The sequence below is a fragment of the Gallinula chloropus genome, assembly GCF_964237585.1.
Source record: "Gallinula chloropus genome assembly, chromosome: 1".
Lineage (NCBI taxonomy): Eukaryota > Metazoa > Chordata > Aves > Gruiformes > Rallidae > Gallinula > Gallinula chloropus.
The window spans coordinates 1,418,569-1,445,706 of record NC_140085.1 but is presented as its reverse complement, the minus strand read 5'-3'; the positions used below and the strand labels follow the sequence as shown (position 1 = coordinate 1,445,706).

At 57.9% G+C, this 27,138-nt stretch overlaps 1 protein-coding gene across 1 annotated transcript; it reads left to right on the top strand.

Annotated features, from left to right (window-relative positions):
* Positions 1 to 1,772: 1,772 nt before the first annotated feature.
* Positions 1,773 to 22,123, top strand: CEP41 (centrosomal protein 41; the record flags this gene model as incomplete). The annotated part of the gene is made up of 11 exons (XM_084279226.1): positions 1,773 to 2,096; positions 3,678 to 3,741; positions 5,812 to 5,859; positions 11,679 to 11,740; positions 12,682 to 12,751; positions 13,819 to 13,960; positions 15,679 to 15,830; positions 16,527 to 16,594; positions 17,336 to 17,450; positions 18,584 to 18,799; positions 21,564 to 22,123. The coding sequence occupies 11 exons, from the start codon at positions 1,773 to 1,775 to the stop codon at positions 21,710 to 21,712; spliced, it is 1,410 nt and encodes a 469-aa protein (XP_084135352.1). The 3' UTR covers positions 21,713 to 22,123.
* Between the last annotated feature and the right edge of the window lie 5,015 nt (positions 22,124 to 27,138).

Below are 27,138 nucleotides of genomic sequence, written 5' to 3'. Positions count from 1 at the left end.
TCCACGTCTTGCACATCCCCAGGGTGGTCTCTGCTCTAAAGGGTGGGGGCCCAAGGTGGGACATGGGTCCCATAAGGGCTCTGAGGGGGGATGTGTGCCCCTCTGGGGCTTGGGGGGCATCTGAGGGGGCATGTTGGCCCTGTAAGTGATCTGAGGGGGATCTGAGGGGGTTCATGGGCCCTGTAAGTGCTCTGAGGGGGAATCTGAGGGGGTACACGGGCCCTGTAAGTGCTCTGAGGGGGATCTGAGGGGGTACACGGGCCCTCTAAGTGCTCTGAGGGGGATCTGAGGGGGTACACGGGCCCTGTAAGTGCTCTGAGGGGGATCTGAGGGGGTACACGGGCCCTGTAAGTGCTCTGAGAGGGAATCTGGGGGGAAACATGTGCCCCTCTGGGGCTCTGAGGGGATCTGAGGGAGGATGTGCGTCCCTCTGGGGATCCGAGGGGGGAAATGGGCCCCTCTGAGGATCTGAAGGGGGACTTGGGCCCCATACAGGTACTGAGGGGGGATATGGGGGCCCTTCTGGGGGTCTGAGGTGGGACACAAGCCCCGTAAGTGCCCTGAGGGGGAACTGAGGGGGGCACATGGGCCCCTCTGGGGCTCTGAGGGAATCTGAGGGAGGATGGAGGCCCCTCTGGGGATCTGAGGGGGGACTGTGGCCCCCTAAGTGCTCTGAGGGGGAACTGAGGGGAGGACATGGGCCCCTCTGAGGGTCTGAAGGGCGACTTGGGCCCCATAGGTACTGAGGGGGGATGTTGGGACCCCTCTGGGGGTCTGAGGTGGGACACAAGCCCCATAAGTGCTCTGAGGGGGAACTGAGGGGGGACATGGGCCCCTCTGAGGGTCTGAGGGGGGACTAAGGCCCCCTAAGTGCTCTGAAGGGGATCTGAGGGAGGATGTAGTCCACTCTGGGGATCTCAGGGGGGACTATGGCCCCCTAAGAGCTCTGAGGGGGATCTGAGGGGGACACATAGGCCCCTCTGGGGGTCTGAGGGGGGACATGGGCCCCATAAGAGCTCTGAGGGGGTTCTGAGGGGAGGACATGGGCCCCTCTGAGAGTCTGAGGGGGAAAGTGGGGCCCCTCTGGCCCTCTGAGGTGGGACATAGGCCCCATAAGTGCTCTGAGGGGGATCTGAGGGAGGATGTAGTCCACTCTGGGGATCTGAGGGGGGACTATGGCCCCCTAAGTACTCTGAGGAGGAACTGAGGGGAGGACATGGGCCCCTCTAAGGGTCTGAGGGGAAGAGTGGGGGCCCTCTGGGGGGTCTGAGGGGGGAGTAGGACCCCCTAAGTGCTCTGAGGGGGATCTGAGGGGGCACATGGGCCCCTCTGGGGGTCTGAGGGGGAGAGTGGGGGCCCCTCTGGGGGTCTGAGGTGGCACTAGGGCCATGTAAGTGCCCCGGGGGGGTACACGTGCCCCTCTGGGGCTCTGAGGGGCTACGGGGGGGGGGGGGTGTCTCACAGGGCAGCGGGGGGCGGCGCCTCAGCCCCCCCACTGCGCCGTTAGCCCCGCCCCCTCGGACAAGCCCCGCCCCCCCGCCGCCGCCTCAGGGCAGCGCGCGCCCCCGCGGGCCACGACCCCCCCCCCACCCCGCCGCGCGCCCCCTCCCCGCGGTGGGCGGGGCCGAGCCGCGAGGCTGGGGGGGGGGGGGAGGAGGGAGGAGGGAGTGGAGGGGGTGGGGGAAGCCACTCGCGCCTCACCTGCCCCAGGTGCCGCGGCCGCGCGCCGGCACGGCGCTCCGAAGGCGGGGCCCGCCCCCCCCTCCCTGCGCATGCGCCGACCGCCCTCCCGCCCTCCCTCTTCCCGCCCTCCCGCCCTCCCTCTTCCCGCCCTCCCTCTTCCCGCCCTCCCTCTTCCCGCGCGTCGCAAGCGCCTGCGGCCGCGGCGTCCCCCGTTGCCAGGCGACGGCCGGCAGCCCCCGCCGGCCACTCGCGCCCTTACGCGCCGTCCGATTGGCCGCGCCCACAGCCAGCAGCCAATCGGGGCTGAGGTAGTTGCGGGGTGGGGAGACCGGAGCGAGAGGCGGGCGGTGTGGCCGGGGCCGTTGTGGCGGTGCGGGGGGATGTCGGGCGTGAGGAGCTTCGGGGACCCGCAGGTGAGACGCGGGGCCGGGCCGGGATGGGCCCTTCGCTTCACGGGCGGGGCGCGGGGGGAGCCTGACAGCGGGGGCCGGGGAGCGGCGGCGGCGGCCTCGGCCTCCTCTCCTGAGAGGGGCGGCCGCCCGGGGCCGTGAGGGGCGGCTCGGGGCCTTGAGGGCTCGTGAGGCGCCCCTGGGGGCCGTGAGGGCTCGTGAGGGGCCATAAGGGACCCTTGGTGCCGTGGGGGGTTCTTGAGGGGCCTTGGGGTGCCGTGAGGGTTCTTGGGGGGCCTTGAGGGACTGTGAGGGGTCTTGAGGGGCAGTGAGAGGTCGTGAGGGGTTCTTGAGGGGCTGTGAGGGGTTCTTGAGGGGTTCTTGAGGGGCCGTGAGGGGTCATGAGAGACCCTTGGGGCCGTGAGGGTTCTTGAGGGGCCATGAGGGACCCTTGGTGCTGTGAGGGGGTCTTGAGGGGCCGTGAGGGGTTCTTGAGGGTTTCTTGAGGGGCCGTGAGGGTTCTTGAGGGGCCATGAGGGACCCTTGGTGCCGTGAGGGGTTCTTGAGGGGGCATGAGGGGTTCTTGAGGGGCCGTGAGGGACCATGAGGGACCCTTGGTGCCGTGAGGGGCCGTGAGGGGTTCATGAGGGGCTCTTGAGGGGTCATGAGAGACCCTTGGTGCCGTGAGGGGTTCTTGAGGGGCTGTGAGAGTTCTTGAGGGGCCGTGAGGGACCCTTGGTGCCGTGAAGGGCTCTTGAGGGGCCATGAGGGGTCTTGAGAGGCTGTGGGGGACCCTCGGGACCTTGAGGGGCCCGTGAGGGGTCCATGAGGGACCCTCGGGATCTTGAGGTCTCTTGGGGGGCCATGAGGGATTCTTGGGGGGCCATGAGGGGTTCTTGAGGGGCCGTGAGGGTTCTTGAGGGGCTGTCAGGGGCTGTGAGGGACCCTTGGTGCCGTGAGGGGTTCTTGAGGGGCCATGAGGGGGTCTTGAGAGGCCGTGGGGGACCCTCGGGACCTTGAGGGGCTGTGAGGGGCCATGAGGGGTTCTTGGGGGGCCATGAGGGGCCGTGAGGGGCTCTTGAGGGTTCTTGGGGTGCTGTGAGGGGGCTGTGAGGGGTCTTGGGGGGCGGTGAGGGTTCTTGAGGGGCCGTGAGGGTGCTTGAGGGGCTGTGAGGGACCCTCGGGACCTTGAGGGGCTGTGAGGGACCCTCGGGACCTTGAGGGGCCGTGAGGGTTCTTGAGGGGCTGTGAGGGACCCTCGGGACCTTGAGGGGCCCTGAGGGTTATTGAGGGGCCCCCGGGGCCGTGAGGGACCCTCAGAGCTCCCGTGCAGCCTCATGAGGCAGAACTGGGGGTGGGGGGTGGATGTGGAGGGGGGCAGGCTCCCTGCCTCTAGCTGAGAGGGAACCTCCCCTTGGTTGGGGGGGTTTGATGTGGGGCTGGAGAACCAGGGCTCCTTCCCACCTCCTGGGAACAGGGTGGGTGTTGTGGGGGCACCCCTGGCCTCTGAGCTCTGCCAAAGCCCCCTTGCCCTTTGTGGCTGCTGCCTTTGAAGGGAGCTGGTGCTGCCCTGACCCCCCCCTTACCTCTCCCCTTTCATTGCAGTATCTAACCAGGCGCATCCCTGCCAACCCCAGGTACCAGCACGTCAAAACCCGCCTTGACACTGGTGAGTGACCCTCCTCTGGGGGGAGCACCCAAAAAACCCCCCAGAGGGTGGGAACAGCCACTGCCCTGAGCTGCTGCTTCACCCTGGGAGCTGTGCAGGGCTCTCAGAAATGGGCTGTGGGGCTTGATGATCTCTGGAGGTCACTTCCAACCCCTGAAATGCTGTGGTTCTGGGAAATCCTGTTGCCCTTGTGGTCTGTCATGGGCTCTGCTGCAACAGTTCCCTGAGGAATCCCAACTCCTGGAGATCTATATGGGTGCTGTGCTTGTGTCAACAGTTATCTTGATGAGAGTGTGAAGGGAGACAATGATTTGAGGGGGTGGTGGGGGGTGGCTTTGGGGTGTTTTTGTTGTTAAAGAGGTTGAATTTTTTATTAGCACCTGCCTGTAGTAGCTGTGGTTGGACTCAATGATCTTAAAGGTCTTTTCCAACCTGGTAATCCTGTGATGTCAGGGAAGGGGCAGCCTGACACTGGAAGCAGTGGATCACCAGGTTGGAAAAGACCTTTAAGAGCATCAAGTCCAACCAATCCCATCCTGTGCTGCCCCAGCTCCCTGGGCACCTCATCTCCCCCCTGTTCAACACCCCCAGGGCTGGGGACTCAGCCCCCTCCCTGGGCAGCCTGTGCCACAGCCCCACAACTCTGCCAGGGAAGAACTTTGCCCTCCCAAGCTGAGCTGACCCTGCCCTGGGGCAGCTTGAGCCCATTGCCCCTTGGCCCAGCTCCTGGCCCCTGGCTGCAGAGACCATCGCCCACCTCTCTGCACCCTCCTGGCAGGGCAGGGGAGGTGGGGAGAAGGGCTCCCCTCAGCCTCCTCTTCTCCAGGCTCAGCACCCCCAGCTCCCTCAGCTGCTCCTCATAAGATTGATGATCTTAAAGATCTTTCTGTGATCAGTGCAAGAATGTCAGGGAAGGGGCAGCTTGGCACTGGGAGCTGGATTTGAACACCACAGTCTTGATTTTGGCTCCCCAACAAAGCTCAGTGATGTGCTGAGGTTTAGGTAGTGACTTGCTGTAGGTGATGACTTGGTTCTCCAAAACATCATCAAAACAAGTTATGCTTTTGAGTTGAGATGGCTCAGAAGGGTGATGGGATCCTGGGCTCCATCAGCAGAGGGGTGGCAGCAGGGACAGGGAGGGGATTGTCCCTCTCTGCTCTGCCCTGTGAGGCCCCAGCTGGAGTCCTGTGGCCAGAGCTGGGGCCCCAGGACAGGAAAGATGTGGGACTGTTGGAGAGGGGTCAGAGGAGCCATGAAGATGATCAGGGGGCTGGAGCAGCTCCCCTATGGAGAGAGGCTGAGGGAGCTGGGCTGGATCAGCCTGGAGAAGAGAAGGCTGTGGGGGGACCTCGTTGCACCTTCCAGTCCCTGAAGGGACCCCAGGAACAGGAGGGGAATGGGCTTGTTAAAGGGCAGAGACTGGCAGGACAAGGGGATGGAGTGAAGCTGGAGGAGGGAAGGGGGAGAGGAGATATTGGGGGGAAGTTCTTTGCAGAGAGAGTGGTGAGGGACTGGAAGGGGCTGCCCAGAGAAGGGGTGGGTGCCCCATCCCTGGGGGTGTTCAAGGCCAGGTTGGCTGGGGCCCTGGGCAACCTTGTGCAGCTCCAGGCCTGGAGGTTGGTGTCCCTGCCTGTGGCAGGGGGGTTGGTGCTCTGGGACCCTTGGGGTCCCTTCCAACCCAGACCACTCTGGGACTCTATGAACACTGGGAGAAGAGAAGATCTGAGCTCCTCCTGCTCACCAGCATTGACAGAGACCCCCCCTCCCCTGTGTGGATGCTTTAGCTTTGGCACACTGCTTGTTCCCTCAGACATTTGGCAACTGGGGTGCAGCAGATCCTTTGCTGTGGCTGTTTAGCTCAGCATTCCCTGTGAGAGAAAAGCACTCAGGGGACAATCATGGTGCTTCTCACTTCACAGCTGCCTCTACTGTTGTGACAAAGGCAGATCCATGATGAGCATTTGGATCATAGTCTAATTATTGGGGTTGTTTCCTTTAAGAGTGCTGGAGAAAACAACTAATTAACCCCCCTGTAATGATCTGATGGGCCTTTTTTTTCCCTTGTTGCAGGAAGCAGTTTGACAAAATACACTGAGAAGTTGGAAGAAATCAAAAGAAGTGAGTATCTGGGGAGGACCAGACCACAACTTGGGCTGGGTTTAAAACTGGGGCTCAAATCCCAGGCTCCCTGCTTGCTCAGGAGTCCCTGCTCCAGTAATTCCTCCAGCCCTTTACTGGTGTGAGCTGTGGAGATGGGCAGCAGTGTGCTGGCAGGGTGCTTCTGCCTTGATTCTTTGCTGGATGTGTTCCCCTTCACCCTGTGCCTTGTTTCTCTGTCTCTCACAGTACTTAATTTAAGATTTAATCTAAGATTCCACAGGACAGGCAGGTCTAAGAGTCTTTCCAGATCCTTCTTTGGCTGAATTTTGGTGTTGAACAGAAACCAGGGGGAGAAGAAACTCTCTGGATTAAGAAATGCAGGTTGGACTCATCTAGAAAGTCTCAGACTGTGTTTCTGAGGCTTTTCTTTCACTTTCAGGTTACAAAATGATTGAGCTTGAGATTTTCACTGCTGTAGAACTGTAGCCTGAGGACACTCTGAGATAGGAAGACAACAAACTCATTCCTGGGGAGCTCCTTGGCTTCACCAGAACTAAACACTGATGTAGAAGCCTTGGAATCATCCTGGCTAATGAAAAGATAATTAATTTCTTGATTTTTTGGCCACTTTTCCTGCTGAAAATAGGTGCTTTTAAAACATCCTCACTCAGATTTCCTACTTTAACCCAGGCAGTAGCTGGAAATACTCTCACACAGCAAGCCAGGGAAGCTGTGAAAACCCACACTTAGCAACTGGAATGATAAAAAAAAAACCCCTCTCTACATGAATGAGGATTAATTAATCCTCATTAGGATTTTGTATGTTGTTTACAGGTCTTAGACCTGCTCACTGCATCCCTCCTGAGATGATAACCTGCAGATTCCAAGGGAGGTCCTGCTCATCCACCCCACCAATGCCTCTCCACTTGGCTTGGTGCAGAATTACCTCTTTGTTGCTGGCTGCTTTTGTGGTGCTGCCTTTTCTCTCTTCAAACACCCTGAAAATTTGGGTGGGAGGGGGGAAAACCCAAAGAGAAATGAGCTTTGCTTTCCCAAACACACTGTTGGCTGGCTGAGATTTCAGGGGCTGGCTATGCCAAGGGGGTTTATCTCCTCTGACAATCCTGTTGTGTGGGGCTTGTTGCTTCTCAGCCTGTGTTGTGAGGCTGGTTTCCTTTCACAGGGAAGAGGGGGGGAAGGTTCTTTTGTTTAACCCTGGTTCTGGATTCCACTAGAAACCTTCTCATTGTGTCTAGCTGAATAGACACCTTGTCTTCCTGGGTGGTGTAGAAACTTCTCCCCCTTGATTTCTCATGGATAGATGACACCAGTTGAACACAACTCTAAATACCCAGCACAGACAACTCTCTGTCTCTTGTGTAATGTGAGAGAAGAAGGGGGGGGAGGCTTAATACCACCAACCCTGGAATCCAAAATGATAAAGAGACCTGGAACTGCAACCACTTGTCCTTTGGAGGAGAGGCACCAAAGTCTCTTCCCTTCCCCTGGTGTTGCTTGGCTTGGTGCTGAAGCCCTGAGGAGCCACAGCCTTGAACCCATGATAATTAACAGCTTCAAACCAGCTCCCTGAAAGGAAAAAGAATGTCAGAAACCCCCTCTGGACCATCCAGGACTGAACTGGGTATGTTGTGCTTCTGACTGCAACTGATAACTGCTGGGTGGTGTGTGTGGGCATCCTCATCAGGCTGCTCTGCTTTGGGCTTTAGAATAACAACTGCTCCTGGTTTGGGTTTTTTTCTCATCACTAGACAACAATTTTGGGTGCTGAAAGGCAAGATTTGGGTCAGAAAGGCTGGTTCTGGAGTCAATAATCCTTGCTTGAGGTGGGAAGAAACCACCTGCCAGCAGCATGGCACAAGCATTGCAACACCAGTCTGGCTTTGTGGGTGTTTGTATGTGCATCCAGCAGTGCAGCAGCCTTGCTGCTTCTATTTACCCTCCTCAATTTCATTTATTTCTTGCTCTTCCTGTGCCTGAAGGGCTTTTTTTGGGGGGTAGGGGGGCTATTCCTGGGGTGTTTCAGCCCTTCAGCTGCTCACAGGATTTATACTGGGCAGGTGGGATGAGCTGTATGGAAGAGAATTGAGACTTTGCAAGGTCATCAAAGGTCATTTCCTACTTAATTGGCATTCTGGAGTGGAATTGATGAGCAGTTTCTACCTCCCACAAAGGGTGGGAGGGCTCTGGTGTGAGCTGCAGTGCACTGCCTGGGGTTGGGTGGGATGTTTCTTGGGGAGACAAGTTGTGCAGTGGAAAGATGTTGCTTTGCAGCCTAAAAACAAGGAATTCTAGGGTGAAATGTTGAATTTGCTGGCTCTGCAGGGCTGGAAATGAATTGGGCTGCCTCCTCAGGGAGTGTATTTAAGAGGGAAGGATGGGAATTTAGGAAAGCCCAGAGATAAAAGCTCCTCATTTCTCTTTTTGGGGCTGTTCTGCCACCTTCATGTGCCCCTTGGCTGAGCCAGGAGGTGTGTTGGGAGGAGCATGATCACCACTCACTTTGGGAAGGGATCTCAGGCTCCATCTCTACACACACCTCAGCTTCAGCCCTCCCATGAGCTCATTTTGGGGTGGTTGGGGGTGTTTGTTCATCTGTGTGGGTGGGGGTTAGAGGAATATGGCCAGGAGCCCTTCCTCCTCCTCCTCCTCCTCCTCCCTCAGCTTCCCTTGGCCAAGCCATGGGGTGTTCAGCAGATGGGTTCAGGGGGGTTAGAGCTGCTGGCTGGCTGGGGTTGTTCTCTGTCCTCTGCTGTAGTTCAGGGGGTCCTCCTGCAGCTGCTGAAACTGTTGGGGACATGCAGAGGGTGGAAGTGGGTTAGATTGGTTGGTGTGTTCAATAAGCTGGGGCTTCCAAGCCTAGAAAGGGGGGGAGAGAGGGGAAGGAGGGGAGGGAGAGGGGGCAGAGGGGGGGGGCAGTGGGAGGAGGGGGGGAGAGGGGGAAGAGGGGGCAGGGGAGGAGATGGGGCAGGGGTGAGAGGGTGGGGAGGAGAGGGGGACGGGGGGGACAGGGGGAAGAGGGGGCAGGGATGAGGGGGTGGGGAGGGGGCAGGGGGAAAGGGCGGGGGGAGAGGGGAGGAGAGAGGGCAGGTGGAGAGGGGAGAGAGGGCAGGTGGAGAGGGGAGAGGGGAGGAGGGGAGGGGAGAGGGTAGGTGGGGAGAGGGGAGGAGAGAGGGCAGGGGGAGAGGGGAGAGAGGGCAGGGGGAGAGGGCAGGTGGGGAGAGGGGAGGAGGGGAGGGGAGAGGGCAGGTGGGGAGAGGGGAGGAGGGGAGGGGAGAGGGCAGGTGGGGAGAGGGGAGGAGGGGAGGGGAGAGGGCAGGTGGGGAGAGGGGAGGAGGGGAGGGGAGAGGGCAGGTGGGAAGAGGGGAGGAGGGGAGGGGAGAGGGCAGGTGAGGAGAGGGGAGGAGGGGAGGGGAGAGGGCAGGTGGGGAGAGGGGAGGAGGGGAGGGGAGAGGGCAGGTGGGGAGAGGGGAGGAGGGGAGGGGAGAGGGCAGGTGGGGAGAGGGGAGGAGGGGAGGGGAGAGGGCAGGTGGGGAGAGGGGAGGAGGGGAGGGGAGAGGGCAGGTGGGGAGAGGGGAGGAGGGGAGGGGAGAGGGCAGGTGGGGACAGGGGAGGAGGGGAGGGGAGAGGGCAGGTGGGGACAGGGGAGGAGGGGAGGGGAGAGGGCAGGTGGGGACAGGGGAGGAGGGGAGGGGAGAGGGCAGGTGGGGGGAGGAGGGGAGGGGAGGGGAGAGGGCAGGTGGGGAGAGGAGGGGAGGGGAGAGGGGAGGAGGGGAGGGGAGAGGGCAGGTGGGGAGGGGAGAGGAGGAGAGGGGAGGAGGGGAGAGGGGAGGAGGGGAGGGGAGAGGGCAGGTGGGGAGCAGAGAGGGAAGGAGGGGAGAGGGCAGGGGGGAGAGGGCAGGGGTGGAGAGAGGGGTGAGAGGGCGCAGGGGGCAGAGAGGGATTAGAGGGGTGGGGAGAGGGTCGCTCTCTGTGCAGCTCCGAGCCCGGGCAGATCTCCCCTCGGGACCCGCGTGCAGGGCGCAGCCGCAGCCCCTGTGCTGGGCTCCTGCCCTGCCCCTGCGGGCTGCCCTCCCCCCACACCTCCTCCTCCTCCTCCTCCCTCTCCAGCCGTGCCTCTCCCACCGAGACCTTCCCCCTGATTCTCCTCTTGGCTTCTCCCTCCTGCTGCCTCCAGCCTCTTGTTTCACCCTGGGAGGTTTCTCTGCTCCTGCTCCTTGTACACCCTGAGTACCTGTGAGCCATCAGCCCCCCATCCCTCTCAGCACTCACTCAGCTCCCCTAATCCCCACTCTGGTGCTTTGCCAGCCCTTCTGACAGGCTGCTCAGCTTCCCTGCTGCCTGAGCTTTGTCTGCAGGCTTAAAACCCAATTAGTTCCCTTCCTCCATAGTAATTAGGAGGGATTTTGAGCTGGTAGCTGTGCTGATCCACTGCTCCTTTACATATCCCTGCCAGCAAAGGGTAGGAGGTGGAATTGGCTTCTCAGGGCAAGTAGGAAAACCCAGAGTGGTTGAATCAGTAGGACCAGATGTAGGTGTTTGGTTTAGGATTTGAATCCCAGAATCCCTGACTGGGTTGGGCTGGGAGGGACCCCAAGGGTCACAGAGCTCCAACCCCCCTGACACAGGCAGGGACACCAACCTCCAGGCCTGGAGCTACACAAGGTTGCCCAGGGCCCCAGCCAACCTGGCCTGGAACACCCCCAGGGATGGGGCACCCACCCCCTCTCTGGGCAGCCCCTTCCAGCATCCTCAAAAGGTAAAAAGACACATCTGGAGCTAAAGTGCCCCTGTGCTCTGAGTCTGCTGTAATTTCTAGGAATTAAGAGTTCAGGTCAATTAAACCTTGTGGCTGGAGAGGTGTCACAGCCATAGCAAGCTGAGGATCAGAATCACAGGGCTGGAAAAGACCTTTAAGAGCATCAAGTCCAACCATCCCTGTCCTGTGCTGAACCAGCTCCCTGAGCACCTCATCTCCCCTCTGTTCAACACCCCCAGGGCTGGGGACTCAGCCCCCTCCCTGGGCAGCCTGTGCCACAGCCCCACAACTCTGCCAGGGAAGAACTTTGCCCTCCCAGCTGAGCTGACCCTGCCCTGGGGCAGCTTGAGCCCATTGCCCCTTGGCCCAGCTCCTGGCCCCTGGCTGCAGAGACCATCGCCCACCTCTCTGCACCCTCCTGCCAGGGCAGGGGAGGTGGGGAGAAGGGCTCCCCTCAGCCTCCTCTTCTCCAGGCTCAACACCCCCAGCTCCCTCAGCTGCTCCTCAGAGGATTTGCCCTCCAGCCCCTTCCCCAGCCTGGTTGCCCTTCTCTGCACTCGCTCCAGGACCCCCGTGTCCTTCTGGTGCTGAGGAGCCCAGAACTGGACCCAGCACTCCAGCTGCAGCCTCCCCAGTGCCCAGCCCAGGGGCACAATCCCCTCCCCAGCCCTCCTGGCCACGCTGGCTCTGACACAAGCCAGGATGCCCTTGGCCTTCCTGGCCCCCTGGGCACACTGCTGGCTCCTGGGCAGTGATGTATTTGTGGAACTCTCCTTCCCTTGGTGAGTGCAGAAAACACAACATAGCATCAATTTGAGTCTAAAAGCAACCAAATCTGCCCTCTGTAATCACAGCTGGGTGAGGTTGCTCTTTATAACCATTTTACCCTCACAGAGCCTTCAGGTTGGCCACTCAGATCCTTCAGCACAAGCTTAGTGCCCCAACCCCTGCCTTGTTGGAGAAGAGCCTTTGAGAAGAGCTGGGACTAAGCCCACAGCCCTGGATTTGCAAAAGCTGGGTGGTAATTGCCATTTGACTTTGGTCTCTTCTGTTTTTTCAGATTACAGATATAAGAAGGACGAGCTGTTCAAAAGACTCAAAGTCACAACTTTGGCCCAGCTGGTATGTACAGTTCCCTCTCTGGCCTCTGAAAGAGCCTCTTGGCTTTTGGGAATGGTGGTTTTCATTTGTCTAAAGTTTTCTGGGTAGTTATGAAGTCTGAATGTGTAATTACAGAGTCATTGAGGATGGAAAACACCTCCAAAATCATCCAGCCCAACCGTCCCCCTACCTCCTATACTACTGAACCATGTCCCTGAGTAGCTCATCCAGCCTTTCCTTGGACACCCTGAGGGACAGTGACTCCACCACCTCCCTGGGCAGCCCCTTCCAATGCCCAGCTGCTCTTTTGGAGAAGAAATTTCTCCTCATTTCTAACCTGAACCTCCCCTGGTGCAACTGGCAGCCATTCCCTCTTGTCCTGTCACTGGGTATCTGTGAGCAGAGGCTGAGCCCCAGCTCCCCACAACCTCCTTCCAGGGAGCTGGAGAGAGAAATAAGGTCTCCCCTCAGCCTCCTCTTCTCCAGGCTGACCCAGCCCAGCTCCCTCAGCCTCTCTCCATAGGGGAGCTGCTCCAGCCCCCTGATCATCTCTGTGGCTCCTCTGCCCCCTCTCCAACAGTCCCACATCTTTCTTGTCCTGGGGCCCCAGCTCTGGACACAGGACTCCAGCTGGGGCCTCACAGGGCAGAGCAGAGAGGGACAATCCCCTCCCTGTCCCTGCTGCCACCCCTCTGCTGATGGAACCAACATCAGGAAACATTCTTATATCCAGTATTCCCAGCACAGCACATCTGGCTTTGCTTTACCCTGAGGTTGAGAGGTCTTCTTCCTCTTTTGCCCACCACCCTTGTTCAATCCCAGGCCACAGTTCCCCTTCAGGCATCACAGACATGCCTGTCTGTGCTCTTGCAGCCCAGGAAAAGCTGCATTCAGCTAAACAGACTTTGGCTCAGGGCTTGTTTTTCCTTGAGCTGATCCCTGCTGTCTTTTGTTTCCTGCAGGTCATTCAGGTTGCCTCTCTATCTGATGAAACCTTAGAAGTGACAAATGAGGAGATCCACAAGCTAGAAGGTAACAACATTTATTGTGAGGACAAAGAGAAAGAGCTGTAGATCTCTGTCATGTGGGGATCTGTGTCCTGAGTGTCCAGCCAGTCTATTAATCAGAGTTGAGGGGAGGGAGGGAATAACATGTGGCTTGTAACCATTCCACTTTGGGAACAGAACCACTGCATCAGCAGAGGGGTGGCAGCAGGGACAGGGAGGGGATTTTCCCTCTCTGCTCTGCCCTGTGAGGCCCCAGCTGGAGTCCTGTGGCCAGAGCTGGGGTCTGCAATACAAGACAGATGTGGGGCTGTTGGAGAGGGGTCAGAGGAGCCATGAAGATGCTCAGGGGGCTGGAGCAGCTCCCCTATGGAGAGAGGCTGAAGGAGCTGGGCTGGGTCAGCCTGGAGAAGAGAAGGCTGTGGGGGGACCTCATTGCACCTTCCAGTCCCTGAAGGGAGCAGAGGAGCAGGAGGGGAATGGGCTTGTTAAAGGGCAGAGACTGGCAGGACAAGGGGGCTGGAGTGAAGCTGGAGGAGGGAAGGGGGAGAGGAGATATTGGGGGGAAGTTCTTTGCAGAGAGAGTGGTGAGGGGCTGGAAGGGGCTGCCCAGAGAGGGGGTGGGTGCCCCATCCCTGGGGGTGTCCAAGGCCAGGTTGGCTGGGGCCCTGGGCACCCTTGTGTAGCTCCAGGCCTGGAGGTTGGTGTCCCTGCCTGTGGCAGGGGGGTTGGAGCTCTGGGACCCTTGGGGTCCCTTCCAACCCAGACCAGGCTGGGATTCTATGATAAACCCAAAGGCTCCTAATTAAGAAAGGGCTCATGCTGCCAAGTCCTTTGTAGGAACACAGTAGATATTGTGGATGAATAATTCATTTTTTTCTACTGAATTGTTGAAATGAGATCTGGAGCCCTTAAAATCACCTGGCTCTTTATTGGTCTTTAATGTGAAGCTCTTGGCAAATCATTCTTCTAAGAGGATGAAGCTAAGGCTGCCCTTGAGATTTGCTTTCTTCTAAGAATAGAAACCAGGCTTAAAACCCACTTGGTTATTTCCTCTGGCCTTTTAACTCTTTACACCCCGTTCTCTCTCCCCAGATGGTGATTCTCCTGCTCCAGATGCAGATGCTGAACTCACCCCAGGAACAAATGGGAAAGGAAGTCCTGATGGATCACCCAGTCCCATCCTGTTCCTCAACAGCCCAGGAGCTGGGGAATCCTACCGGTCCACGCTGCAGAGGTGCCTGACAGTAACACACAGTTCCCTTCCTGGCTTAGAAGATCATTATCTTTATCCAGCTAGTTATTTTAGAGTGCTGCAAAGTGCCTTTGTAGTGCATTTCTCTTTAAAGCCTGATTTTGAAGGTCTGGGGATGTGAGCAGGAGGGAGGGTTGGCAGGTTTTCCTGCCTGAAGGAGTTTGTTTTCCAGCTGGAACCCAACACTGTTGTCACTTGATCATAGAATCCCAGACTGGTCTGGGTTGGAAGGGACCCCAAGGGTCACAGAGCTCCAACCCCCTGCCACAGGCAGGGACACCAACCTCCAGGCCTGGAGCTACACAAGGTTGCCCAGGGCCCCAGCCAACCTGGCCTTGAACAGCCCCAGGGATGGGGCACCCACCCCCTCTCTGGGCAGCCCCTTCCAGCCCCTCACCACTCTCTCTGCAAAGAACTTCCCCCCAATATCTCATCTCCCCCTTCCCTCCTCCAGCTTCACTCCAGCCCCCTTGTCCTGCCAGTCTCTGCCCTTTAACAAGCCCATTCCCCTCCTGTTCCTGGGGTCCCTTCAGGGACTGGAAGATGCAATGAGGTCCCCCCACAGCCTTCTCTTCTCCAGGCTGACCCAGCCCAGCTCCTTCAGCCTCTCTCCACAGGGGAGCTGCTCCAGCCCCCTGATCATCTTCATGGCTCCTCTGACCCCTCCCCAAGAGTCCCACATCCCTCTTGTCCTGGGGCCCCAGCTCTGGCCACAGGACTCCAGCTGGGGCCTCACAGGGCAGAGCAGAGAGGGACAATCCCCTCCCTGTCCCTGCTGCCACCCCTCTGCTGATGGATGATTGTCCAAATAGCAGTGTGGGATTTGATCCAGGTCACCTGGGTTCAAGAACCCACATTATAAACTGTTGTGGTAGACTCAGTGATGTCCCTTCCTGGTCATCTTAATGGCTTGTGCCTTGATTGAGAGTCCAATTTCCAAACCCTTTCCTTCTCAAAGCTTCCTCTAATGGGGTCTTCCTGCTACCTGTTTTCTTGGCCAGAGACTGACAGGTCCTTCTTGTGCCTGACTTGCTGAGATCCCAAGGTTGTCAGCTTCATGGAATTACTTCCCCTTGTTCCAGAGTCAATTAGGACATTGATTAAAACTCCTGGACTTGGCTGGTCCAGGAGTGTACAGTATGTCCACAGGGGTTGGAAGGGACCCCCAGAGATCATGGGGTGCAACCCCCTGCCAAAGCAGGGTCCCTAGGACAGGTCACACAGGTCGGTGTCCAGATGGGGCTGGAATCTCTCCAGAGAAGGAGACTCCACACCCCCTGGGCAGCCTGTCCCAGGGCTCCCTCACCCTCACTGGGAAGAAGTTCTGCCCCAGATTGGGGGGGAACTCCCTGTGCTCCAACTTGAGCCCATCACCCCTTGTCCTGTCCCCACAGACACTGAGCAGAGGCTGCCCATGGCCCCCTGTGTCCCACCCTTCAGATATTGAGAACTTGAAGCCTTTGCCCCTTGTCCTGTCTCTCTCTGTTCATTTTTATAGTGACAAAAATGAAATCCAACTCTCAGGAAGTACCAGAAAGCCTGGAGAAACCTCTGTCCTTTCCTCTGTGGTGTCTGGTTGCACTGGGAGGTGGATGTGCTATGGGAACAGTTGATGGGAGAGAGCACTCTGACTTGGTGAAGAGGTACAGAAGCACCTGGAGAGCTTGCACCATAACCTCCTCTTTCCTTTCCTCTTGCAGTGTGATAAGTGGTGTTGGTGAACTGGATATAGACAAGGACAGTCCCAAGAAGGTGGATGCCCCAGCTAAGGACACCCCTTACCCTGACTGCCCCTTCCTGCTGCTGGATGTACGGGACAGAGAGGCCTATGACCAGTGTCACATCGTTGGAGGTGAGGAGGCCAGAGGCCCAGAGCAGCCTGGTCTCAGCTGGGGTCATGTGTTGGGTGGGAAGGGACCTTCCAAGGCCACCCAGCCCCACCCTGCAGTGAGCAGGGACATCTTCACTAGAGCAGGGTGCTCAGAGCCCCATCCACCCTGACCTTGGATGTCTCCAGGGATGGAGCCTCCCCCACGTCTTTGGGCACCCTGGGCCAGGGATCCACCACCCTCAGAGGGAAGAACTTTTCCCTAATCCCCAACCTCAATCACCCCTTTCCCAGTTTAAACCATCACCCCTCATCCCATCACCCCATGCCCTCTGGAGCAGTTCTTCCCCAGCTTCCTACAGGCACCTTTCAGGGACTGGAAGGGGCTGTAAGGTCCCCCCAGAGCCTTCTCTTCTCCAGGCTGACCCAGCCCAGCTCTCCCAGCCTGGCTTCACAGCAGAGCTGCTCCAGCCCTTGGGTCATGTTTGTGGCTCCTCTAGATGTTCTCCAACAGGTCCACATTCTTCTTGTGCTGAGGGCTCCAGAGCTGGCCACACTCTCAGTCCATCCATCCTTCCTGGAAAAGGATGAGGGGACCAACCTCATGTTCAATCCCTTATTCAGTGGGGTTTGAAGTCTACCAACCTCTGTCAGATGTCCCAGCTGTATTCCAGGTCCTCAGCTGCTGTGTGACCTCCTTTCTTCTCCCCTCCTCTGCAGCTTACTCCTACCCCATTGCAACGCTGTCTAGAACCATGAACCCCTACACAAACAGTATTCTGGAATATGTATCCTTTACTGGAACAAAAAGCAGCTGTGGGGGCAGGAGGGGGGGTGGTGATGGTGGGAGCTTCCCAAACCAGTTGGCACTACAGTTGCTGTGGTGGAGATGATGCTTAACCAGCAAAAAGGGGCTTTCAAGGAGCATCCTTCACACTGGCTGTCATTAACCTGCTGCCTCCACCATCAGGTGCCAACTTCTAGCTCCTTGAGGCTGTGAAGCTCCTAGACACTGGTGGGAGCTGCCTGAATTTGGCATTTCTTGGGATTTTTGGCTGCTGGAAGGCCAAGCTGTGCTACTTGAGCATCTGTCCCTCACTGCTGCTGGAGAGCTGGGTGTCTTGGGGTGGGAGGGGGGATGTTTATCAAATCCTTTGGCTTCCTCTCAGCACTGTGATGAGGATTGGTGTCTCTCTTGAGGACAGAAAGAGGATTATCAACTAGGATTAGGCTGAGAATTAACCAAATTGGAGTGGGGAGTCTGTCAAAGAAGGTGGTTCTGTGACTGTGACTAAAACACTGGTGGACACTTGCTGCAGGGGCTGTGTCCTTCCAGCATCCAGCAAGCCTCAGCTTCTGAGAAATGGGTTTTAAAGCACAAGTGAAGGGGAAATCATTCCTGCTGGTACTCCTAAATCAAGCAGGGAGTCTCTCAGACTCCAGCCCTGTCTGTTGGTCTCCCTTTTTTTTTACTTTCTAAAAGGTCCCAGTGCTCACCTTCCCAGGTCCTTAACTCTTCCACCTGCCAGAAAAATGCACATGGAAAAATCATCATCTTGTATGACAATGATGAGCGATTAGCCAGCCAGGCTGCAACCACCATGTGTGAGAGGGGCTTTGAGAACCTCTTCATGTTATCTGGAGGTAAGTGGGGTTGGGCAGAACTCCCTGAGATCTTGGGTGAGGAGCTGGAGAGCAGAGAGTGAGGTTTGTGTGAGCTGGAGGTGGGAAAGAGCTGGGTGTTGGGTTCCACTGAGTGTTTTGTGAGTGGTAAAATCACTGATCTCAGCTGGTGGGAACTGGTAACCTGTGATCCCCAGGGCTTGTGTTGGGTCCTGTTTAATATCTTCATTGAGGACCTTGCTGAGGGAACAGCATCCACCCTCAGCAAGTGCTGATGATGCAGAGCTGGGAGGAGTGGGTGCCACACAGGACACTGTGCTGCCATCCAGAGAGACCTGGCCAGGCTGCAGAGCTGGGCAGGGAGAAACCAGATGAGGTTCAACAAGAGCAAGTGGAGAGTCTGGCACCTGGGAAGGAATAAGGGCTGGAATCAGGACAGGCTGGGGGGAGCTGCTGGAGAGGAGCTCTGTGGAGAAGGACCTGGGGGTGCTGGTGGGTGACAGGGTGGCCATGAGCCAGCAGAGTGACCTGGGGACTGAGAGAGACAATGGGATCCTGGGGGCATCAGGAGGAGTGTGGGCAGCAGGTGACAGGAGGGGATCCTCCCCCTCTGCTCTGCCCTGCTCAGGCCCCACCTGGAGTGTTGTGTCCAGTTCTGGGCTCCCTGGGATAGAAAAGCCAGGGATCTCCTGGAGAGAGTCCAGAGGAGGGACAGAGATGCTGAAAGGCCTGGAGCATCTCCCCTGGGAGGAGAGGCTGAGGGAGCTGGGGCTGCTCAGCCAGGAGAGAAGAAGCCTGAGAGGGGATCTGATCACTGGTTCTCAAGAGCTGAAGGGTGGGACCCAGGGGGCCATGGGCAGCCTCTGCTCAGTGTCTGTGGGGACAGGACAAGGGGTGATGGGCTCAAGTTGGAGCACAGGGAGTTCCCCCCCAATGTGGGGCAGAACTTCTTCCCAGTGAGGGTGAGGGAGCCCTGGGACAGGCTGCCCAGGGGGTGTGGAGTCTCCTTCTCTGGAGAGATTCCAGCCCCATCTGGACACCGACCTGTGTGACCTGTCCTAGGGACCCTGCTTTGGCAGGGGGTTGGACCCCATGATCTCTGGAGGTCCCTTCCAACCCCTCTGATTCTGTGACTCTGATCTCCATGTCTGCAGGCCTGAAGGTCCTTGCTCAGAAGATTCCAGAAGGTCTGATCACCGGCTCGCTCCCCGTGTCCTGCCAGCTGTCAGCTCCCACTGGGTCTGCCCGAAAAAAGACCTTTCCCAAAGCACCACCAGCACCTGCTGAGAATAAATGGAGATTTTCAGCAGAGGATCTACAGAAGATCAAGTACTACCTGGAAGAGGAGCACATTCCTTCAGATGCTGCCAGTAAGACTCCAGGAATCCCAGAATCCCAGACTGGTTTGGGTTGGGAGGGACCCCAAGGGTCCCAGAGCTCCAACCCCCCTGCCACAGGCAGGGACACCAACCTCCAGGCCTGGAGCTACACAAGGTTGCCCAGGGCCCCAGCAGTAATGTTACAGCCACTTTCTGTAGATCTTGAGCCCAACCCCCTCACCATCCCAACACCCCTCACCAGCCCAGGCTGCTCAAGGTCCCATCCAACCCGGCCTTGGACACCTCCAGGGAAGGGGCAGCCACCACTTCCCTCCCTGGGCACCCTGTGCCAGGGCCTCACCCCCTCAGAGGGAAGAATTTCTTCCTAATATCCAATTTACATCCCCCCCCTTCCAATTTAAACCCATCACCCCTTGTCCTGTCACTCCAGCCCAGCCTAAAAAGTCCCTCCCCAGCTTCCTTGTAGCTCCTTCAGGGACTGGAAGGGGCTGTAAGGTCCCCCAGAGCCTTCTCTGCTCCAGGCTGGACCAGCCCAGCTCTCCCAGCCTGGCTTCACAGCAGAGCTGCTCCAGCCCTTGGGTCATGTTTGTGGCTCCTCTGGATGTGCCCAAACAGCTCCATGTCCTTCTTGTGCTGAGGGCTCCAGCGCTGGACCCAGCACTGCAGGTGGGGTCTCCCCAGAGCAGAGCAGAGGGGACAATCCCCTCTCCATCTGCTGCCCACACTCCTGGGATGCAGCCCAGGATGGGGTTGCCCTTCTGGGCTGTGAGAGCTCACTGTCAGCTCATGTGCAGCTTCTCATCCCCCAGCACCTCCCAGTCCTCCTCTGCAGAGCTGCTCTCCAGCACATTCCCTCCCAGCCTGTACTGGTAATGAGGATTGTCCCTACCCAGGTGCAGGACCCTGCACTTGGCCTTCTTGAGCCTCCTGAGGTTCCCCTGGGCCCCCTTCTCAGGTCCCTCTGGGTGCCATCCCATCCTTCTGGCCTGTCAACTGCACCCCCAGCTTGGTGCCACCCACAAACTGTCACTGCTGAGGATGCTGAACAGAGCCAGTCCCAGCACATGCCCCTGAGGGACCCACTGGACATGGAGCCATGGACATCTACTCCCTGGCTGCCACCATCCAACAGCTCCTTATCCACCCACCAAATCCTCCTCTCGCCAGTTTAGAGAGGAGGCTGCTGGGGGGAGAGAAGGGAGGATTCTTTGGGGAGGGAGGGAGGGAGGGATGGATGCTGGGGGAGAAGAGAAGGCTGGGTGGATGGATGGATGCTGGGGGGGGGAAGAGAAGGCTGGGTGGGTGGGTGGGTGGATGGATGGATGGATGGATGGATGGATGGATGGATGGATGGATGGATGGATGGATGGATGCTGGAGGAGAAGAGAAGGCTGGATTGATGGATGGATGCTGGGGGGGGGGGGAAGAGAAGGCTGGATGGATGGATGGATGCTGGGGGGGAAGAGAAGGCTGGATGGATGGATGGATGCTGGGGGGGAAGAGAAGGCTGGATGGTTGGATGGATGCTGGGGGGGAAGAGAAGGCTGGATGGATGGATGGATGCTGGGGGGGGAAGAGAAGGCTGGATGGTTGGATGGATGCTGGGGGGGAAGAGAAGGCTGGCTGGCTGGCTGGCTGGCTGGCTGGCTGGATGGATGGATGGATGCTGGGGGGGGAAAAGAAGGATGGATGGATGGATGCTGGGGGGGAAGAGAAGGCTGGATGGATGGATGGATGGATGGATGCTGGGGAGAAGAGAAGGCTGGATAGATAGATGGATGGATGGATGCTGGGGGGGAAGAGAAGGCTGGATGGATGGATGGATGCTGGGGGGGAAGAGAAGGCTGGATGGATGGATGGATGCTGGGGGGGAAGAGAAGGCTGGATGGATGGATGGATGCTGGGGGGGAAGAGAAGGCTGGATGGATGGATGGATGGATGGATGGATGGATGGATGGATGGATGGATGGATGGATGCTGGGGGGGGAAAAGAAGGATGGATGGATGGATGCTGGGGGGGAAGAGAAGGCTGGCTGGCTGGATGGATGGATGGATGGAAGGATGGATGGAAGGAAGGAAGGATGCTGGGGAGAAGAGAAGGCTGGATAGATAGATGGATGGATGGATGCTGGGGGGGAAGAGAAGGCTGGATAGATAGATAGATAGATGGATGGATGGATGCTGGGGGGGAAGAGAAGGCTGGATAGATAGATAGATGGATGGATGGATGCTGGGGGGGAAGAGAAGGCTGGATGGATAGATGGATGGATGGATGGATGCTGGGGGGGAAGAGAAGGCTGGATGGATAGATGGATGGATGGATGGATGCTGGGGGGAAGAGAAGGCTGGATGGATAGATGGATGGATGGATGGATGCTGGGGGGAAGAGAAGGCTGGATAGATAGATAGATGGATGGATGGATGCTGGGGAGAAGAGAAGGATGGATGGATGGATGGATGGATGGATGGATGGATGGATGCTGGGGGGGGAAGAGAAGGCTGGCTGGCTGGATGGATGCTGGGGGGGAAGAGAAGGCTGGCTGGCTGGCTGGCTGGCTGGATGGCTGGCTGGATGGCTGGCTGGATGGATGGATGGATGGATGGATGGAAGGATGGATGGAAGGATGGATGGAAGGAAGGAAGGATGCTGGGGAGGGGACTGTCTCAAAGGCTTTACGAAAGTCCAGATAGGCAAAGCAACGGGTGTCACCTGTGTCCACTGATGCAGTCACCCCATCCTTGTGCTCCATCACATCTTCTAATTAGCCTTTATTGACTCTTTTTCCCCCTCCAGGCCGTCTCAGCCATGGTTCTTCAGGCCATGAGTCCAAGGTGACAGCAGTGAGGAGCACCCCAAGCCTCCCCAGCACCGCCGGCACCGTGGGCCCCCTCACCGCTCGGCCCCTCAGAAGGACCAGCCTCCAGAACAGGCCTTGGAAATAAGCAGTGATGTCTTCTGCTGCTGAATAAAGGAACCTCCAGGTTCTGGGAACCCTGAGCAGTGCAGCCCCTTTGTCCTTTTAGGAACCCACAGAGGGAAAACCCAGTGCTGGGTGAGGCTGGGGGAGCTGGAACGGTGTCCCTTGGGCAAGGCTGACGTGTAGACACGGCGTCAGGACAGAGGTGATAGACCTGATTTCATAGGGGAGGGAGGAAACTGGTAGTAAAACCCATCACCAGTAGAAACTCACAGTCCAGACAAAGGAATTTGTGTCTGTAAAGTTACTCCTGGGCCGTGCCCAGAGCAGGACAACGTGTGAACAAGCCTGAAATCCTCTGAGAGCCAAAACTGGTGGTGGTTGGTGGAGATGCAGCTGCTCAGCAGCTTTGCCAAAGTGTTGGAGAGAGGGTTGAGAGAGGATTCAGTGGAGGGAGGGTGGGTTTGGGTTTTTCCTTTTCCTTTTTAATTTATATTAATGAACTCTTTGTAATAAAGATGTCTTTGGGCTAACGCCCGGCGTGGCGCTGACCTGGCAGCTCTGTTTACTCCTGGGTAGTTTGGGGAACAGTTGTGTGTCTCCTAAAGCTCCTAAAGAGGAGAAAATAACCAGTTTCTTCTCTTTATCTTCCTTCTGGTCCTGAAGGTTTGTTTTCTAACTGTCCTTTTTTCTCCTTTGTTCCTCACTATGGCTGCAGAGAGCTGCTCTGTGGTGGTTTCACAGCATCACAAGGTTGGAAGAGACCTGTAAGAGCATCAAATCCAACTGTTCCCACCCTGTGCTGCCCCAGATCTCTCAGCACCTCATCTCCCCTCTGTTCAACACCCCCAGGGCTGGGGGCTCAGCCCCTCCCTGGGCAGCCTGGCTTGATCCTGCTTCTGGAAGACTTCTTGTTGCTTCAGCTGTAGGTGTGTTGATTTTGAAGGAAGCAGCTTGTCCTCCTGGGTCAGAGCTCTTGGCTTTCTGTGGAACAGCAGCACCACTTCTCAAGGGGGACAGTATTTCTTTGGGTGGCCTGAGGCTAAAGTGGGAGCTATAGGGGCCTCCTTTTTGTCCCTGCTCTTCTTCCCTTGCACCCTTGGGAAGCTGACCTGCCTCTTGGGGCTGTAGATACCAAGGGGTGCTGCTGGTTGGTGGCCAGATAAACTAAATACAAGATAAACACAACTTGGAAGGGAGTTTGGTGTGGCAGCATCATGGAAATGCAGTACAAGAAAGATGTGGGACTGTTGGAGAGGGGTCAGAGGAGCCATGGGGATGCTCAGAGGGCTGGAGCAGCTCCCCTATGGAGAGAGGCTGAGGGAGCTGGGCTGGGTCAGCCTGGAGAAGAGAAGGCTGTGGGGGGACCTCATTGCACCTTCCAGTCCCTGAAGGGACCCCAGGAACAGGAGGGGAATGGGCTTGTTAAAGGGCAGAGACTGGCAGGACAAGGGGCTGGAGTGAAGCTGGAGGAGGGAAGAGGAAGAGGAGATATCAGGGGGAAGTTCTTTGCAGAGAGAGTGGTGAGGGGCTGGAAGGGGCTGCCCAGAGAGGGGGTGGGTGCCCCATCCCTGGGGGTGTTCAAGGCCAGGTTGGCTGGGGCCCTGGGCACCCTTGTGTAGCTCCAGGCCTGGAGGTTGGTGTCCCTGCCTGTGGCAGGGGGGTTGGAGCTCTGGGACCCGTGGGGTCCCCCAGCTCAGTCTGGGATTCTCTGATTCCAAGTGCCACCTTCAGCTTCACACGTGGCTCACACAGCCCTGTGGTCGGCTCTTGGTGGCCCAAGTCCTCTCCTCCTTGTCCCCATCCCCACTCTTTACCTCTCCATGAAAGAAGAACATTGTGCAGAGCGATGGCTCCTGCCTCATGCACTTGGGAGCCTGAAAATCGATCCTCCCCCCTTGGTTCAGCAGGAGAGGGGAGCTCTGAGCACCCCTTTAGTACGTGTTTGCACCAGCACAGCACGTGTGATCCCATGAGCAGGAGCTGCTTCAGCTCTGTGAGCTCTTGGAAGTCTCTAAATCACACCCCTCTGGAAACAGAGGTGAGATTAACAGTGGCTGTGTTGGTTTAAAGTCCTAATTTTCCTCTCCAGCTCTGGGAGATGGATCCAAACCCCCTGACTGCTCTGGGAGGGGGTGTGAAACCCTCATCCTCTAATGGATGGACAAAACCAGTCCAAGTTGTTTGAGATCTTCTGAATCCAGAGCATCAAAGGAAGAGCTGGCTGTACTTTCCCAGCCTCTTGATGGATTTTTGTGTGCTTTTTGGACTCCTGACTTGGTGTTTTTTGGAGGGCAGAGCCAAAACTGTATGTAAGCTGGGAATCCAGCATCCCTGGCTTCTTTCCAGGCAACACCCCCTTGTTTCCAGAGCTTGTATTTGCCTTTCTTTTCCCTCAGTTTGGCCAGCAGGTCCTTGCCCAGCCATGCTGGTCTCCTGCCCCCTTTCTTACTCAGAGGGACAGAGAGCTCTTGAGCTCTCAGAAAGGCATCCTTAAAGAGCAGCCACCTGTCCTCAACATTTCTGTCTCTGAGGACCACCTCCCAGGAGATCTTGGCCAACAAGTCCTTAAACAGCCTCAAGTTTGCTCTCCTGGAGTTCAGGGTCCTGATCCCACCCTTTGCCAGGCCCATCTTCCTTGAGATCACAAACTCAGCCAGGGCATGGTCACTGCAGCCCAGGCTGTCTCCAACCTTAACACCTTGAATAGTCTCCCCCACGTTGGTGAGCACCAGGTCCAGCATCACCTCTGGGCTGTCTGTCTGATACCTGAACCAGACAGTTGTCATCTGCAGACTCCAGGAGGCTCCTGGGTCTCTTGCAGCTCCCTGTGGGGTTGTCCCAGCAGATATCCAGGTGGTTAAAGTCCCTCCATCAGGATCAGTGTCTGGGAACTCGATGCCTCCTGCAGCTGAAGGAGGTAAAGCCTCTGCAGCATCTCTCCTGGATCAGGTGGGCTGTAGCAGACCCCTCTCACCACCTGTCCTTTGTCAGTCCCATCCCTAATTCTCACCCACAGGCTCTCACCCTGCTCCTGGCCCCTTCCCAGAGGGAGCTCCTGAGTCCAGCCACTTGTTAACACAGAGGGCAACTCCAAACCCCAGCTGGAGGCTGCTCACCAGGGGCACCCCCAGGGCTCAGTCCTGGGGCCAGTTCTGTTCAACATCTTTATCAGTGACCTGGGTGAAGGGATTGGATGTTCCCTCAGTCAGTTTGGGGGTGACACTGAGCTGGGAGGATGTGTGGGTCTGCCTGAGGGTGGGGAGGGTCTTCAGAGGGGTCTGGCCAGGCTGGAGCCATGGGCTGAGCCCAAGGGGATGAGGTTCAATAGGGCCAAGGGCAGAGTCCTGCCCATGGGACACAACAACCCCCAGCAGAGCTCCAGGCTGGGGCAGAGCGGCTGGAGAGCTGCTGGGGGAAGGACCTGGGGGTGTGGGGTGAGCTCAGCCTGAGCAGGAGCCAGCAGTGTGCCCGGGGGGCCAGGAAGGCCAAGGGCAGCCTGGCTTGTGTCAGAGCCAGCGTGGCCAGGAGGGCTGGGGAGGGGCTTGTGCCCCTGGGCTGGGCACTGGGGAGGCTGCAGCTGGAGTGCTGGGTCCAGTTCTGGGCTCCTCAGCACCAGAAGGACATGGGGGTCCTGGAGCGAGTGCAGAGAAGGGCAACCAGGCTGGGGAAGGGGCTGGAGGGCAAATCCTGTGAGGAGCAGCTGAGGGAGCTGGGGGTGCTGAGCCTGGAGAAGAGGAGGCTGAGGGGAGCCCTTCTCCCCACCTCCCCTGCCCTGCCAGGAGGGTGCAGAGAGGTGGGCGATGGTCTCTGCAGCCAGGGGCCAGGAGCTGGGCCAAGGGGCAATGGGCTGAAGCTGCCCCAGGGCAGGGTCAGCTCAGCTGGGAGGGCAAAGTTCTTCCCTGGCAGAGTTGTGGGGCTGTGGCACAGGCTGCCCAGGGAGGGGGCTGAGTCCCCAGCCCTGGGGGTGTTTAACAGGGGGGAGATGAGGTGCTCAGGGAGCTGGGGCAGCACAGGACAGGGATGGTTGGACTCGATGATCTTAAAGGGCTTTTCCAATCCTGTGAACTCCTCCACCCTTCCTACCCAGCCTGTCCCTCCAAAAAAGGTGATCCCCTTCCAGAGGGGTGCTCCAGCTGTGGGACTCATCCCACCATGTTTCTGTGGTAGCAGCTGGCTCACTATTTTCCAGTAACATCACCGGTTCCAGCTCCTCCTGCTCGTTACCCAAGCTGTGTGTGTTGGTGTAAAGACACTTCAGCTGGGCTTTTTCACTCACCACCCTTCCTGAGGAGCTCCCCCCTTCTCAAACCTCTGGGAGGAACCTGAAGTTTTCCCTCCAGTGCTTCCTAGAGGGACATTAGAAAGTTCTGGAAGTGGGATCAGCACTACTACCTCCCTCTGAGGAGTCCCCAGAAGTTCCTATGGGACACTTCAGGGGTCTTTCCCTACAGTCTTATAGAATTTCAGCATCCCCAAGCCCTTAGATGACAGATGATCCCTCTGTATCTCCTTGAATTTTACCCTCTCCCCCCTTTGAATCTAGTACAAAGCTCGAGGCTACTTGCTGTACCCCAGCTAAGCCTCATTATCCCCCCTTCCCCCTTCCTCCCTCATTTAAAGCCCTGTTCTTCCACAGATTGGAGAACCCCCCACGCTGAGGGCCACCAGCAGCCAGCCAGGCTCAGCAGCAGCTCCCCAGAGCCCCACCATCCCCAGTGAATCTCCTGGGAGCCCAAAACAAGACACAGTTTGGCTTAATTTTTTTCTTTTAAACTATTCTCTCCCACTATACACCAGTGCTTTGGGTCCCCCAGCCACCCTGGAGCTGCTCCCCAGGCACACACAGAGCTCTATGTACACACTATACACTGTACAGGGGGGGTGCCACGTGCCTCACACAGACTGGGGACACAGCTCCTCGCTCAGCTGCTCCCAGGGTGGAGGTGATGGGACAGGGAGCTGCTGCCTGCTGCTCCAGGGCTGTCCCTGCCTGGCTCTGGAGGGGAAAAGACCAGAAGGGTTTGGGTGCCTCCAAGACCTGCTGCCATCTCCCCAGAGGCAAGGCAGTGAGGGCAGAGCCTGGTGGTGAAATGGCACAGCACCCAGGGGCTCCTGAGCCTCTTAGGGCTCCCAGGGGCTCCAGAGCCTCTCAGGGCTCCAGGGCCTCTCAGGGCTCCCAGGGGCTCCTGAGCCTCTCAGGGCTCCAGGGTCTCTTAGGACTCCGAGGGGCTCCGGGGCCTCTTAGGGCTCCCATGGCCTCTGGAACCTCTTAAAGCTTCCAGGGGCTCTGGGGCCTCTTAGGGCTCTAGGGCCTCTTAGGGGTCCCAGATGCTCTGGAGCCTCTCAGGGCTCTCAGGGGTTCTGGGGCCTCTTACAGAACAGGCACCAAGGCAGCAGCAGAGCTCCCATCCTTCCCCCCCAGCCCAGCAGCACCCCCATGACTCTGCC